The 16362-nt window shown below is 56.2% G+C and overlaps 1 protein-coding gene across 1 annotated transcript; it reads right to left on the bottom strand.

The window, feature by feature from the left end:
• Positions 1 to 7807: 7807 nt before the first annotated feature.
• SSNA1 (SS nuclear autoantigen 1) lies at positions 7808 to 16265 on the bottom strand. Its single transcript, XM_065418898.1, has 3 exons — positions 16199 to 16265; positions 14887 to 15086; positions 7808 to 8031 (listed from the first exon to the last, which is right to left on the bottom strand). Exons 1-3 carry the CDS (start codon positions 16248 to 16250, stop codon positions 7930 to 7932), a joined length of 354 nt encoding a protein of 117 aa, XP_065274970.1. The 5' UTR covers positions 16251 to 16265; the 3' UTR covers positions 7808 to 7929.
• Positions 16266 to 16362: the final 97 nt, after the last annotated feature.

The following is a 16362-nucleotide window of genomic DNA, read 5'->3' as shown; positions in this document are numbered from 1 at the left end:
AGCTGTTGGTGTCCCAGGCTCTAAGCACTGTCACTCCTGCTGTGGTTTGCCTGTTCGCCACACGGCTGTGGCTGGCTTCTGAACCTGAATGCCATCTGCTGGGCCCAAGACATGTCCAGTGCCTGTGCTCCCGGCCCTGGAGCAGACCTCAGGATGGAGAGCTCAGCTGCTTTCCAAGTCAAACTGCCCTGTTAAATCTGCGCCTGGCCTTTCTCACTCCTCTGCTCCAGCGTGCAAAAGGGCCGTTTCTCTGCTTTCTTCCTCAGGGGCCTGAACAAGGAGTGTGCTGTTTTCTAATTCTCCTTCACTAACTGGTAATGCAAGCCAATATGCAATGCAGCCTGCTGGGCTCTGTCACTGCTGGTGGACACAGCTCTAGTACTGTAGACTCAGGGTCAGAATAGCGCGCTCTGTAAAAGACCAATGTTCGTGAACTGAACATTGCTGCTAATGTGACTTGTACTCCTGGGATTAAAGGAAATGTGGCCAGCGCAGTGCTGGCCCCTTTGGGCATTGTGGATGGGAGGGCGGTATCTGAGCCCGCCACCTCCTCCAAAGGACCAAGCTCCTGTCTTTTTGATTTAAATCTACTGATTTATTTGTTTGTCTGACGGTGTCCAATCAAGTTGTCTGTGATTGTGTCTGAATGGAAAATCCTTTGTGTACCTTGCACTTGCCTTGATAATAGTGTGTACAAAGCAGAAGGGGAGGGTGTGTCTATGTACCCTCTGGCATTCATGGCCAGACTTTTGGCAGTGCCAGCCCCCTGCCCCCAGTGACCTAACTGGGAACTGCTACTTCTGAAAACTCAACTGCTCCCCTGACGCTTCGCCAGGTTTGCTGGAGGAGCCCAGTACTCTTTCCCCCCCCCCCCCCTTTCTGCCATTGTAACACTTCTTTGTGCTTCCAAATCGGATGAAAGGACCCATGTGACTCCCACGTGTGTTGTTGCCTGGTGATTTGTAGTACTTTGGAATTACAGAAATTCAAAAGAACTTCCTTGGTGGTTTGATAAATGGGATCCAATAAATACCATGGCAGGGAGCCCTCTGTGCTGATGGTTGTCCCTGCTAACCAGTGGTGAGGTGTTCAATGAAATACACACACTGCTGAGATAAGAGCAGGAACCTGAGAAACTCTCTTCAGTCTCAGAAAGGGTATTGGGGGTGGGGGAGGGCAGCATATGCCATTGCCAGTGGGGGGGGGGGGGAGCCATTTAGGAGAAGAGGAGTGGGAATTCTTAGACTGCACCCTAAGCATGCTGATGTGCATGGTAATTAGCTACCTGCTGTGCTGAGTGCAAGGGACAGCAGCGCCTTTCCCCATAGGCCAGAAGAGCAGAGGAGGGTTTGGGGGAGTTAATGATCATGGGAGGATCTTTGAAGGGGCTGCAGCTTTAGAGAGCCTCTAAAGCAGAAAAAGGGCCAACAATCCCCTGGAAAGATCACCCGGCCGGCCCTCCAGAGCGGAGTTCAGAGCCCCCTGCTTCCACACCTGCAGCTGGTGCTGACAAGGAGCGAGGGATGACGGGTGAGGAAAGGAGCAGATTCCCCCCAGCCCAAAGGGGAGAAAAACAGGAACTGTAGTGCCGGCCCAAACCCTGAGCTTGCCTCCTTTGTCACACACCCTCCAACTTTCCCCCGTCTTCTGCTTCCTACACAGTCACTCTTCGGGGGGAAAGGGGAGCCCCACTGAGAACTGGGGACAGCATAAACCAGTGGTTTTCAAACCGGGGTACATGAGCTCTGGCCAGGGGGTATACGAGAAAAATCCTGTAATGGGGAACAACACATTTTCTTTAGTAAGACTTGTACCTACAAATAAATAGGTCATATGCAGTAGACTGTTATTTGGAAAGGCGTATGCAGCCTAAAATGTTTGAAAACCACTGGCATAAATCAATCTGCATTTAATCTGTAGTTACTAGGGGTTCTCACACTGGAGGTTGGGACCCCTGAGGGGGTCACGAGGTGTCAGCCTCTACCCCAAGCCCCGCTTTGCTTCCAGTATTTATAATGGTGTTAAATATATAAAAAGTGTTTTTAATTGATAAGGAGGGTCACACTCAGGGGTTTGCTGTGTGAAAGGGGGCACCAGGACAAAAGTTTGAGAACCACTGGGCTATAGGGCATGGGAGCGTGTTAGCAGCATTCCTAGTAGCTCACAATGCTTGGCTGGAACAAGGCAGATCTTTCTGCCATGGACCAAAGGGTGACCCTGTTGAAATCTCGAGGGCGCCGGGAGCTCATTCAAAGGGAACCCCCTGAGGAGGTGCTTTCCTCCTGCTCTGCTGACCAGAGCAGTCCTGCCGGAGACCATTCCTCTGTGCTAGTCCTTGGAACTTCCCCTGGAGCTGCAGCTCAGCAAAACCTCCAGCCAGGGGAAGGAAGTTGCTTAGTTGAATGTTAAGTTAGTAACGCATTGAACTGGCCCTGACTCCAGTTCTGACCGTGCCAGGAGCCATGTCAGCCAATCACCAGTGCTCTGCCCGTGACTTGCACGCTGCTGTTCTACGGGGACGGCAGGTCCAGTGACTCCTGCCTGACAAGAGTACTCAGGGCAGCTGCCCAGCTCCTGGCGCACAGATGCACACGGCCAAAGTCTTGTTTCAAGGGGGGCCCTGAGGCTACTCTACTTAGATTGCAAACCTCTGCTCTAGACTTTCTCTTGGAGACCCTCCTCAATGTGCTATTAAAAACTCCAGGGCCCAGTGGGGGAGGAGGGGACTCAGGGCTTCAGGCTGGGGGCGGGCCCTCAGGCATAGGCATAGTTTGACTTCTATTTTGAGGGGGCAGGGGCCGGTGGGGCTTGGGCCAGCTCCGCACAGCAGAGTCCAGGGAGGCAGCACCACCTCCACCCCCTGACTCACCTCAGCAGGCCACCAAGCCTGGGCTGTGTGTGGTGGGGGTTCAGCTCAAAAGGTTTGAAAACTGCTCAGGGTGCAGGGAGAGGGTCGCTAGGGGCTGTGTGCGGACGGGGGTAGCTCAGGGTGCAGGGAGAGGGTCGCTAGGGGCTGTGTGCAGACGGGGATAGCTCAGGGTGTAGGGAGAGGGTCGCTAGGGGATGTGTGCGGGCAGGGGAGTAACTCAGGGTGCAGGGAGAGGGTAGCTAGGGGCTGTGTGCAGACAGGGTAGTTCAGGGAGGGGGGTAGCTAGGGGCTGTGTGCAGACGGGGTTAGTTCAGGGAGAGGGGTAGCTAGGGGCTGCGCGGGCAGGGGGTAGCTCAGGGTGCAGGGAGAGGGTCGCTAGGGGCTGTGTGCGGACGGGGGTAGATCAGGGTGCAGGGAGAGGGTAGCTAGGGGCTGTGTGCGGACGGGGGTAGCTCAGGGTGAAGGGAGGGGGTAGCTAGGGGCTGTGTGCGGATGGGGGTAGCTCAGGGTGCAGGGAGAGGGTCGCTAGGGGCTGTGTGCGGACGGGGGTAGCTCAGGGTGTAGGGAGAGGGTCGCTAGGGGCTGTGTGCGGACGGGGGTAGCTCAGGGTGTAGGGAGAGGGTCGCTAGGGGCTGTGTGTGGATGGGGGTAGATCAGGGTGTAGGGAGAGGGTCGCTAGGGGCTGTGTGTGGATGGGGGTAGATCAGGGTGCAGGGAGGAGGTAGCTGGGGTTGTATGTGGACGGGGGGTAGCTCAGGGTGCAGGGAGGAGGTAGCTGGGGTTGTATGTGGATGGGGGTAGATCAGGGTGCAGGGAGAGGGTCGCTAGGGGCTGTGTGCAGACAGGGTAGTTCAGGGAAGGGGGTAGCTAGGGGCTGTGTGCAGACAGGGTAGTTCAGGGAAGGGGATAGCTAGGGGCTGTGTGCGGGCAGGGGGTAGCTCAGGGTGCAGGGAGGAGGTAGCTGGGGTTGTATGTGGATGGGGGTAGATCAGGGTGCAGGGAGAGGGTCGCTAGGGGCTGTGTGCGGGCAGGGGGGTAACTCAGGGTGCAGGGAGAGAGGTAGCTAAGGGCTGTGTGTGGACGGGGGGTAGCTCAGGGTGAAGGGAGGAGGTAGCTGGGGTTGTGTGCGGACGGGGGGTAGCTCAGGGTGCAGGGAGAGGGTCGCTAGGGGCTGTGTGCGGGCAGGGGGGTAACTCAGGGTGCAGGGAGAGAGGTAGCTAAGGGCTGTGTGTGGACGGGGGGTAGCTCAGGGTGAAGGGAGGAGGTAGCTGGGGTTGTGTGCGGACGGGGGGTAGCTCAGGGTGCAGGGAGAGGGTCGCTAGGGGCTGTGTGTGGATGGGGGTAGCTCAGGGTGAAGGGAGGAGGTAGCTGGGGTTGTATGTGGATGGGGGTAGATCAGGGTGCAGGGAGAGGGTCGCTAGGGGCTGTGTGCAGACAGGGTAGTTCAGGGAAGGGGGTAGCTAGGGGCTGTGTGCGGGCAGGGGGTAGCTCAGGGTGCAGGGAGGAGGTAGCTGGGGTTGTATGTGGACGGGGGTAGATCAGGGTGTAGGGAGAGGGTCGCTAGGGGCTGTGTGTGGATGGGGGTAGCTCAGGGTGCAGGGAGAGGGTCGCTAGGGGCTGTGTGCGGACGGGGGTAGCTCAGGGTGTAGGGAGAGGGTCGCTAGGGGCTGTGTGCGGACGGGGGTAGCTCAGGGTGTAGGGAGAGGGTCGCTAGGGGCTGTGTGTGGATGGGGGTAGATCAGGGTGTAGGGAGAGGGTCGCTAGGGGCTGTGTGTGGATGGGGGTAGCTCAGGGTGCAGGGAGGAGGTAGCTGGGGTTGTATGTGGATGGGGGTAGATCAGGGTGCAGGGAGAGGGTCGCTAGGGGCTGTGTGCAGACAGGGTAGTTCAGGGAAGGGGGTAGCTAGGGGCTGTGTGCAGACAGGGTAGTTCAGGGAAGGGGATAGCTAGGGGCTGTGTGCGGGCAGGGGGTAGCTCAGGGTGCAGGGAGGAGGTAGCTGGGGTTGTATGTGGATGGGGGTAGATCAGGGTGCAGGGAGAGGGTCGCTAGGGGCTGTGTGCGGGCAGGGGGGTAACTCAGGGTGCAGGGAGAGAGGTAGCTAAGGGCTGTGTGTGGACGGGGGGTAGCTCAGGGTGAAGGGAGGAGGTAGCTGGGGTTGTGTGCGGACGGGGGGTAGCTCAGGGTGCAGGGAGAGGGTCGCTAGGGGCTGTGTGCGGGCAGGGGGGTAACTCAGGGTGCAGGGAGAGAGGTAGCTAAGGGCTGTGTGTGGACGGGGGGTAGCTCAGGGTGAAGGGAGGAGGTAGCTGGGGTTGTGTGCGGACGGGGGGTAGCTCAGGGTGCAGGGAGAGGGTCGCTAGGGGCTGTGTGTGGATGGGGGTAGCTCAGGGTGAAGGGAGGAGGTAGCTGGGGTTGTATGTGGATGGGGGTAGATCAGGGTGCAGGGAGAGGGTCGCTAGGGGCTGTGTGCAGACAGGGTAGTTCAGGGAAGGGGGTAGCTAGGGGCTGTGTGCGGGCAGGGGGTAGCTCAGGGTGCAGGGAGGAGGTAGCTGGGGTTGTATGTGGACGGGGGTAGATCAGGGTGTAGGGAGAGGGTCGCTAGGGGCTGTGTGTGGATGGGGGTAGATCAGGGTGCAGGGAGAGGGTCGCTAGGGGCTGTGTGTGGATGGGGGTAGCTCAGGGTGCAGGGAGAGGGTCGCTAGGGGCTGTGTGTGGATGGGGGTAGATCAGGGTGTAGGGAGGAGGTAGCTGGGGCTGTATGCGGACGGGGGGTAGCTCAGGGTGCAGGGAGAGGGTCGCTAGGGGCTGTGTGCAGACAGGGTAGTTCAGGGAAGGGGGTAGCTAGGGGCTGTGTGCAGACAGGGTAGTTCAGGGAAGGGGGTAGCTCAGGGTGCAGGGAGAGGGTCGCTAGGGGCTGTGTGTGGACGGGGGGTAGCTCAGGGTGAAGGGAGGAGGTAGCTGGGGCTGTATGCGGACGGGGGGTAACTCAGGGTGCAGGGAGGAGGTAGCTAAGGGCTGTGTGGCAGGAAGGCTCCCCTAGGGCTCTGCCGGCCACGGAGTGGGGTCCCCCTGCCTGGGCGGCTCTTACCAGCTGCGTGAGCTGAGCAGCAGCAGCAGCTGGGGAATGCGGGGGCTGCCTGCTCCATGACACCAGCCAGAGCAGCAGCTGCCCACACTGCAGGACTCCGGCTTCCTGCCTCCGCCCTGGCCAGGGGGTGGGAGTGCCCCACTCTGGCACTGCAGTGTGGGGGGAGGCAACCAGTGCTCATGGGGTGCCAGGGCTTGGGGATTTCAGCCCGGTGGGGTCCTGCAGCCCCCCTGAAAGGACTCGTGGTCCTGCAGGGGGCTGAGAACTGCAGGTCTAGACTTCCCCCCTGCTGGTGAGGAAGGGAGGTGGTGCTCTAGGGCCTCGTGGGAGGTGCTGCCTCCCCTGAGAGCTCCCCATAGCTCAGAGTGCTGCTGCTCCCTACACACTTGTTACACACCTCACAGCTCCAGGGTGTGCTCTGCTGCTGCCACCTCCCAGCCAGCCCCTCCCCTCCTGCTGCACCCTGGGAACAAATTGTGCCCCTGCTCCCCACTCCCGGCCAGCTGGGCGCAGCTGCTCCACTCCTCCCTGGGCCGAGCACCTGCCACCTTGCCTCTGCATGTGAGTGCCAGCTTGCTGCTTGCACGCTTCCCACTCCTCTGCACAGAGGAAACTGCTCCTGCCCCAGCAAACCATCCGCTGGCTTACGCCTGAGGGAAGGCGGTGCCAACACATTAAAAATTACGTGCACAATATTTTAAAATTCTGCAAATGTTGTTTGTCAATAAATAAATGTGGCTCCAGTGTGGCACTGGGGAACCCAGACCGCTGGCTGCATGGAGGTGGGAGATCACCCTGAAGCCCTCACCTCCCCCGGTACAGGGACTTGGCAGTGAGGCTGCCCCTGCCCCTGTGCAAGGGCTGGGCCTGCCCCAGAAACACCCTGGGGCCCTGCCACTCCGTGCCAGGTGCACCAGGTGTGGGTGGGCAGGCTCAGCCCAGCAGGATCCAAGTGTGAGGTTTCTGTGTGGGGCAATCTGCATTCTGGCAGCTCAGTGGGGATCTGGGTGCACAGGGCGGGTGCAGGAGCAATGGGACTCTGCAGGGGATCCAGAAGGTGGCTGGGGCTCAGTGGGGCTTGATGGGGTGGGTGGGGGGTGCAGCTGGTTGGGGCTCAGTGGGGTGGGGGTCTGGGTGTGTGGGGCTTGTCAGAGTGAGGGTTCAATGGGCCTGCTTAAAAGGGGAGCCCCAGCTGCTGCTGAGGGGACACTGCATACTGGGCTACCACTTCCCCCTGCGATTCCCCTCCCCCTGCTCTATTCCACCCCCTTCCTTCCCTACTGTACTGCCTCTTCCCTGCAGCAGGCACTGGCTGTTGCACAGAAAACAGGAAGGCTCCCAGCACACAGAAGGGGAACCCGACTGGCACTAGGACCCAGGTGGCGTCCAGCTGCAGATTCAGCAGAGCCTAGAGGCAGCCTCCTTCAGCTGGGCAGCTCTGCCCTTGCAGAAATATGGGGCGGCGGGGGGGGGGGGGGGGGGCAGTATCATGTAACCCTGGGCCTTGCCTCTGGTTTGGGGGGGGCAATCTCCCCTGACACTGCACCCATGGTCATCCCCACGTCCACCCCCCTTTTCTGCAGGGCAGCACAGGAATCCTGCGGGGCGGCAGTGTTTTCTGCAGGCGCACAGTCATGCAGAATCTCCCCAGGAAAGTGCTAACGTCCCAAGTCACCTTTCTTCCCAGGGCTGCACTGCCCGAGGCTGCCGCTTATAGGCAGAGTTGCACTCCCACAGCATCATGGCCCCATTTACTGGCACTTGTTACATACCCAGCCGGAGTTGGGCTGGATGTGGAATGGATTCCCACCTGCCGCTGAGGCCGTTCTGAAATGAACACTTACATTTGCAAAACAAAGACTTTATTAGACATTGCTTCCACTCCAAGCCCCTAGATCAGACTGCCAGTGTGGGCCAGGCTCAGAAAGCGCTGCAGCTCCCTAGAGTGACTGCCAGACCGTTTGAGTCCAAATGCTCAGCTCTCCTTTGTGATGCTACTTTTCAGTTCTGTGGCTCTGCTCAGATTCCCAGCTTCCTTCTTCAGGACATTGAGCAGCGTCTGGGAACTCTCCAGGATCTGGGAGGACAGGAAACAAGTTACTTCGTTTTATGGAAACTGAGCCTCTCTCTTAGCCTGAGCCAGATTTTGAACAAGTTGCCAAGGGAGTGAGTGAGTCTCCAGCACTCTGAGCCTTTAACTCAAGCCTGGGTGTCTCTTCCTAAGAAACATGCTCTAGGTCAGACCCACGTTCCAGGCTCAAGGCAGGAACCACTGGATGAACATTCTCTGGCTGTGTTATGCAGGAGGTCAGACTAGATGGTCACAACGGTCCCTTCTGGCCTTAGCATCTAGCAATATTAACAAAGGCAATTTGTTTAAATACAGTTAAAAATGTAACTGGCAAACACTGTCGTTTATAGATGTTAAGACCAGAAGTGACCCCGATCATCCAGTCTGATTTGCAGCATAACCCAGAGAGTCCTGCATCAAATCAGTAACTTGGAGTTGAACTCAAATGTAATTGTTAGACATCCAATCTTAGACTCCAGTGGCTACTGAAGTATTTCATATGAACAGGAGCAGCTTCAACAGGAAAGCCAGAGCCCCACTGTGGCTAGGGCACTCTTCTGGGACATGGGCGATCCAACTTCAAGTTCCTGGTCTGATTCAGGCAGCATGGAGATTTAACCCAGTTCCCCCTACAGACTGTGAGCGCTCTAACCACAGAGCTAGTGGGCAGAGAGCACTTCCTCCTCCTTGGTTTTTCCCGAGGAAGGACTGACTTCTCCTTATTCATAGGCTGACCTAGTTTAAAAAAAAATCATGCATAAAAATGTTACGTTTCCATTGTGATGAAATTTCTAAACATTTATTCCTCATTTTAATAATGCACTTTTCTGAGCACAAACAAAACTCTGATTCTCTCCCCCCCCCCCCGTAACTGTCTTGATTTCAATATGTAACTGAGTTTTGAGGCTGTCTCACCGCAAGCCGTGGCCCTGTGACTGCTGGACAGTTCTGAAGAGCCTGGGCCATGCCCTCCCTGGTCCAAAGTTTAATTTCTGTGCAAACTGATGTGACTTGTCATTTCCATTTTGCAAGAGCTCCTTGAATAAGAAACTGGATTTGACTGGCTACAGATTACAAACATCTCTGATCACCACAAGCACCATATCCCCGTGACTGTTAGCCTGAGGGGTCATTACAGCTGAACTACTGCTACCAAGCAGCTCCGATATATTTAGCCATTTTCCTGTTCGCAAATTGCCTGAGAAGCAGCTAGATTTTCTGTAGATCTTTATTACTTATTTGATTTATGGTAGTGTCCAGAACTGCAGCCAAGGGTCACGGCCCTATTGTGCTAGGTACTGTACAGACAAATCACCAAGCAGACCGTCCCTGTCCCAGACAGCCCACAACGCACGGGACTGACAGGATGCAACAGGGGCTCACTGGTAGTTATTTTAAAAACAATTACGTGTAACAAAACATCAGCTGCGTTTGCAGAAAATGGCCTTTTTTGTTGTTTGGTCATAAAGAAAATGCTCAGTAGACTTAGGGGTGATGTGGAGCATCAGTTTGCACAGAAATGAAGCTTTGGGCGAAGGTGGGGCATGGCCCAGACTCCTCAGAACTGTCCAACAGTCACGGGGCTGGGGCTGGCAGAGATCTGCCAAGTATTTTGTCACCGACGTCCTCAAATGTCAGTTACTTACTGAAATTCAGAGCCAATTACACCGTGTGGATGGGAGTTTTACCAGTGTCTCACCAAAGTGTATTCTTAAAATAGGAATAACTATTGTTCCAGAATTCACTCTCTTGGGATAATGTTTATCAACATTTCCATTTTCATGCATGAATTTTTCCAAGCTTCAGCCTTTGAGGAAGGGGCTGGGAGAGGACAGCCAGCTTCAGCCTGGGATTTGACAATGACACAAAAGGACACAGCGAGGCGATGAGGCTAAGATAGCGGAAAGTCGTACCAGCCAGTAGAGACCAGAGGAGGAGGCCCTGGTGCTCACCAGGGTGAGACGGAGACTGTGCTCTAGAGGTCTGGTTAACCAGACAGAGCTCAGGACATGCAAGGCTGGGGCAGAAACACTTTTCATTATGCTCAGGAGCCAAATACCATGCCCAGTTTGCTTTATATATAGAAATTAGATGCCAATTAATAGCTAAAGCAACTAATGATACAGCCCCATTCAGGGCTTACCTGACAGCCATGCAGAGACGCTCTGCCCCCCACCAATGCCCGTGGCTAAGAGGGCTGGGATTCCTACTGGAACCCTCCCATGACCGACTCCACTCGTCACCTCTAATAAGTGCCTGTTCCTGCTCTAGCAGGTGGAAGACAGAAGTAGCCCTCTTTTTCCACTCCTGGCTGCTCTCTGGGGGAGGGAAGAAGCAATCTTCCTTCTCTGCCCTTGCTATAAGCCTGCTGTGACTCTACCCCTTTACCCCTCTCTGGTTTTGGGTGCCCTCTGTGTGAATAGCAGTGTTCCAGCTTTCTCATTGGCCCCGATTATTCACATTTCTGCTACTCCCCAGAGGATGAGAAACCTTAGCCACGAAACTAACCAGAACCTAGTAATTTTCATCCTGCTGCCGCCTTGGGGAGCTGGAGCAGAGGCACTGGAGCGATCTGTCTGCACACGCCAGCAGCCAGCCCTGGCATGGGAGCTAGTTTAAAGCATATTGGTGAAGAACTCTTTTTACAATGGAAGCTGAACTTCCTCAGCAGTAGACGGCACGGTTATTCATTATCAGGGTTATTCCGGTCTGGTCGGAGCTGGAGGCCACCGGGAAGGGGCCCCATTGTGCTAGGCACCAGACATACATAGAGTAAGACAGTCCCTGCCGTGAAGAGCAGTAGGGAAAGGGACAGAATACACAAGCACAACAAGTGATGTGAAGGCAGCAAATAGCACCTTAGTTCCCCCAGGTTTTTGGTTTGGTTTTGTTGTTCTAAACCTTTAAGTGTTATGAGGGGGAATAACTAAAAGGGAAAGACAAGGGCGGCGGGGAGTGGGGAGGAAGAAGTCACTCAGTCATAGTGCAAGGAATCCAGTGTGGGACTTTCATGACATCATCACCCAGGTGCCTTCTTGAACCTGTCCTGCAGCTGCCGAGGCTTCACTCTCTAGCTGGCTCCTCCCTGCAGTCTCTCTCACCGGGGGAGGCTGCATGGGTACTAGTGCCCTGGGGAGGAGTCTGGAAAGGTCTGGATCCAGGAGGTGCGGGAGGAGAGCAGTGGCCCAGGCTAAGCCCCATTTTACCTTCCCCTGCCTGTCCCCCCCACTGCAGAACTATCTGCTTCAGCTGCTCTCTGCAGGCACTGCCCCTTGACCCCAGCCCACACACTTGAAAAGAAAAGGGCCTCACTCACCCTTGTTGAGTAGGTTTTTCAAGCCTGATCTTTTACAATGTTTGAGTATCTATGACAGTAGCAGAGTGCTGGTAATTGACACACCCAAAGCTTCATTCACCTTGGAGTGAAAGCTGCTGGTATTCAGCCCAGCCCTGTGCGCCTCTCACCCTTCCAGAATGAGAGACTTCTGTTCCCAAAACGCAAACACCAAACACCGCAGCAGCAGGAAAGGCAGTTCAGGTGACACTTCCCACACAACACAACCACAGAGCCTTAACTCTGCCTTGAGGTGTTCCTTAGGGAGATCACAGCACCTTACCCCTCCCTAAGCTTTTGCCTTGTGTGAGACAGCAGCAAGCACACCCTGAAGCCATGAGGCTGTCCTAAGTATAAGGAGGGTTCAAAGCACCGTATGAGTAAGAGTCCTTATCTGGAGCGATGCTGGGCCCAGAGACAATCACAGGTTTTGCTAGGAATGGACAAGGCACTGTGGGCCATGCATAGAATGCCAGTGGGAGAAGGTGGTAGACAGGGATAATACCCTGTACCCTAGGGGGCTGTGCACAGGGGTTGGAGCCAGGAGTCTGCACGTTCAATTCTCCTCTTCCATGGCGTGCTGTTGCTATTTCTGTTCCCTTCAAAACCTTTATTACTGGCCAAAGCCCCATCTCTCTTCCCTGAGGCAGACAGAGAGGTTACTTAACAGTAACTGTTGATCCTCAAGAGTTGCCCTTGTGCATTCACACTCATGGGATGGCACTCCCAGGTGCAAGCTATGGAACCCTCCTCTAACTGGTATATAACGAAGAGGACAGGTCACCTGGCACAGGTCTGGACTGTTTGGTAAGTGGGGCAGAAGCAAAAAATATGCGTTTTAATACAGCTAAATGTAAATGTATATATCTAGGAACAAAGCATGTCAGCCATACTTACAGGCTGGGGAACTCTATCCTGGGAAGCAGCGACTCTGAAAAAGATTTGGGGGTTGTGGTGGATAATCAGCTGAACATCCTAGTGCGATGCAGTGGCCAAAAGGGCTAATGCGATCCCTGGATGCACGAAGAGGGGAATCTCAAGCAGGAGTTGAGAGGTTATTTTACCTCTAGATTTGGCACTGGTGCGACTGCTGCTGGAACCCTGTGTCCAGTTCTGGTGTCCACAATTTAAGAAGGATGTTGATACATTGGAGAGGGGTCAGAGAAGAGCCAGGAGATGATTAAGGCAGGTTTCCCAATCCTTTAGAGTGATGAACTCAAGGTGTTGAATTTATTTAGCTTAAGAAAGAGAAAGTTAAGGAGTGACTTGATTACGGCCTTTAAGTACCTACATGGGGTACAAATAATTGATGACAGGCTCTTCCATCTAGCAGAGAAAGGTCTAAGATGATCCAATGCCTGGAAGTTGAAACTAGACAAATTCAGACTGGAAATAAAGTATAATTTTTTTTACGAGAGTAATTAACCACCAGAACAATTTCCCAAGGGTTGTGGTGGATTCTCCATCACTGACAATTTATAAATCAAGAAGTGGGTTGTAGCCCACGAAAGCTTATGCTCTAATAAATTTGTTAGTCTCTAAGGTGCCACAAGTACTCCTGTTCTTTTTGCGGATACAGACTAACACGGCTGCTACTCTGAAACCATTTATAAATCAAGACAATGTTTTTCTAAAAGCTCTGCTGTAGGGATGACTGGGGCAGGTCTCTGTCCTGTGTTATACAGGAGGTCAAACGAGATGATCACAATGATCTCTTCTGGCCTTGGAATCTCTGAAAGGTCCTCTGTCAGCCTGGTAAATTGTTCCAAAGGTTAATGAGCCTCACTGTAAAAAAGGTATGCCATATTCCCAGTCTGATGTTAGCTGCTGAAGCTAGATGAATTCAGACTGGTCCGGCTGTCCACATGTGGTGTGGTGTTGTGCTGATTTTTGTTTACATCACATGGAGGGGTCTCCGATATTCCAGACCCAGCACTTGAGTGCTGAGGCCATGGCTGGAATTGATGGCTTAGCCCCCCTTGCTGCAAGTTTCAGTGCAGAGGAAGGTTGTTCCCAGTGGTGCACAGAACTCTGACCATCCAGAGGTTCAACAGCCATCAGGGCCTCTCCCATGAGGTGTGCCAGAGCCAGCAGTCCTGGTGGGGAGGTAAAAGCCATAAGGGTGGCACACTGGGCCAGGGAATGAGTTTTACAAGACAGAAATTAAGCACTGGACACAGGCATCCAACTTGGGAGACCCGCAGGCACAATGCACATCTGTTATAACACTGCACAGAGTTGCTGGCTCCTTTAAGGGGAGTCTGAACCCAGGCTACCCCTGAGGAGCTAGTTTAAAGGGAAAGAGACAGTTAATTGAATAACGAACACCTGTGCCTCATAGCTCACACTCTCTTGGACTTTGTGGAGTTCTTAAGGGCCCTGAGAGAAGAGCAACTGAGGCAGGGAACGCCTGCAGTGCCAACCCTAGGTCAGGAGAGGGTGCTACATGGTAGGCATGCCCTGTGACAAACACCTTTTGGGGGTCCAGCCCAGACATAGTCCTAATGATGGGGCAAGCCTGGAGGCTCGAACATTAAAAAGTTGGGGAAACACCCCTTTTCGGAGACACTATAAAACCATACTATTTACCTAAGATCCAAACTAAAGTTACATGTCCGTACACTTTTGGCAAACTAAGCCTAATGGGGTTAGGAAAGCAACAGCCATGGCAGAGGGTTGCTTCTACTCTCTGTGGTGATGGTGAAGGAGTGGAAGCAGCTAGGGGTGCATTCCCTGGGAGGTGGGATATGGCTTTCAGGAGGGTTCCACCTGCTCATCACTGGGGAATTCCATCCCATAGTGGGAACGCATAAGGCTCTCAAAGAAAGAAATCTGAGGTTGCACAAGGGCACTTCAGGTGGAGCTGGAAACATAACCCCAACCTCAAACCCCCAAGTCTCACCCAATCTGCCTTCTGAAATGAACATGCCAAGCCTGCTTATCCGGTCTGTTGCTGTTATTCTAACCAACAGGCCACACTGCCCTTCCAGAACCAGGAGGAGAGCGCAGGAATCCCAGTTCCCCCTGTTCTAATGCTGACCAGCAAGCCACCCGCAACGCAGTCAAGTGGCAGAGGGCAGTGGTATGGGTCTGAAGGTCCCATATTCAAACTGTGCAGTGCCTGATTTTTGCAAAATTGTGATTTGTTTTTCTGGCAGCGGTAACCCTCTTTTGGGAGAGTTGTGGAGAGGCCTTAGCTGGAACGCTTCCCAAGGTGGGAAGTGCCATGCCCAGAAGGAAGGCCCTGGTGTGTGGCAGTAAACTTAACTTACTTGCGTAGAGCTGTTTGTAGGCGACAGCGGGAGTTTGGCCAAGGAATGATTTGAACCTAGTTCTGGTTCAGCCACAGCACAAAGCCCTGCTTTCCCCTGGTTCTCGCTTACAGTTTAGGGCTTGATCTAGACGTGAGGCCTTACTAACGGCAGAGAGAGGCCCTGCCGCTGTGCTTTCGCAGTCCCACACAAGCCCCCAGAGCGTAAGGGGCTGCCTTGGAGAAATCCAATGCCCAGCCTCCAGAGGCCAGATACCTTCGTGTAGGCAGCCTCGGTCTCGGCAATGGTTTTCTCAAACTCGTTGCGGGTGGCCATCTTGCGAGCCAGGCTCTCGTTGACGCGGGCCAGCTTCTCCGTCAGGAGCCGGATGTCGTTTTGCAGCTTGCTCTTCTCCTCCTCCTCCTGCTGGATCTGCTGGCTCAGCTCCTCCCGCTTGGCGCACAGCTCCTCGATACCTGGGGCAGGAGGCGAGTCAGGCCAGGGGCAGCACGGGGCCTAGCCCGCAAGCACGCGCCGGGGGCGAGGCAGGCCCTCCCGGGGCACCCTCTGCATGGAGGGGCTGGGCCAGGCAACCTAGACCCCTTCACCTTCTTCCCCCCGCGGTGCACGGGGACGGGGCCCATCCTGCAAGCACGCGCCGGGGGCGAGGCAGGCCCTCCCGGGGCACCCTCTGCATGGAGGGGCTGGGCCAGGCAACCTAGACCCCTTCACCTTCTTCCCCCCGCGGTGCACGGGGACGGGGCCCATCCTGCAAGCACGCGCCGGGGGCGAGGCAGGCCCTCCCGGGGCACCCTCTGCATGGAGGGGCTGGGCCAGGCAACCTAGACCCCTTCACCTTCTTCCCCCCGCGGTGCACGGGGACGGGGCCCATCCTGCAAGCACGCGCCGGGGGCGAGGCAGGCCCTCCCGGGGCACCCTCTGCATGGAGGGGCTGGGCCAGGCAACCTAGACCCCTTCACCTTCTTCCCCCCGCGGTGCACGGGGACGGGGCCCATCCTGCAAGCACGCGCCGGGGGCGAGGCAGGCCCTCCCGGGGCACCCTCTGCATGGAGGGGCTGGGCCAGGCAACCTAGACCCCTTCACCTTCTTCCCCCCGCAGTGCACGGGGACGGGGCCCATCCTGCAAGCACGCGCCGGGGGCGAGGCAGGCCCTCCCGGGGCACCCTCTGCATGGAGGGGCTGGGCCAGGCAACCTAGACCCCTTCACCTTCTTCCCCCCGCGGTGCACGGGGACGGGGCCCATCCTGCAAGCACGCGCCGGGGGCGAGGCAGGCCCTCCTGGGGCACCCTCTGCATGGAGGGGCTGGGCCAGGCAACCTAGCCCCCTTCACCTTCTTCCCCCCGCGGTGCACGGGGACGGGGCCCATCCTGCAAGCACGCGCCGGGGGCGAGGCAGGCCCCCGGGGGCACCCGGACCCCCTCCCCCTTTGCTGCCTGGGGACCCGCCCTCCCTATGAGGCCTGGCCCGGGCCTGGGCCCGCCACTCGATGTCCCTTGTAAGCGCTGGGTGCCCCACGCGGCCTGCCCCGGCCGCTGCCCCATCGCCCCCGGGCCGCGCCCCGCTCACACTTGACCAGCTCGTTGTTGTAGCTCTGCAGCGCCGCCCCCTGCTGAGTCATCGCGCCCCCGGCCCCGGCCCCGGCTCCCCGGCCTCCGCCCCGCCCCAACCGCCTCCAGCGCCCGCCCCGTTCCGGCTCCCCGGCCTCCGCCCCGCCCCAACCGCCTCCAGCG

The sequence above is a fragment of the Emys orbicularis genome, chromosome 18, assembly GCF_028017835.1.
Source record: "Emys orbicularis isolate rEmyOrb1 chromosome 18, rEmyOrb1.hap1, whole genome shotgun sequence".
Taxonomy (NCBI): Eukaryota; Metazoa; Chordata; order Testudines; family Emydidae; genus Emys; species Emys orbicularis.
Note: the sequence above shows the minus strand (reverse complement) of the source record. Positions and strands in the feature narration are given on the sequence as shown.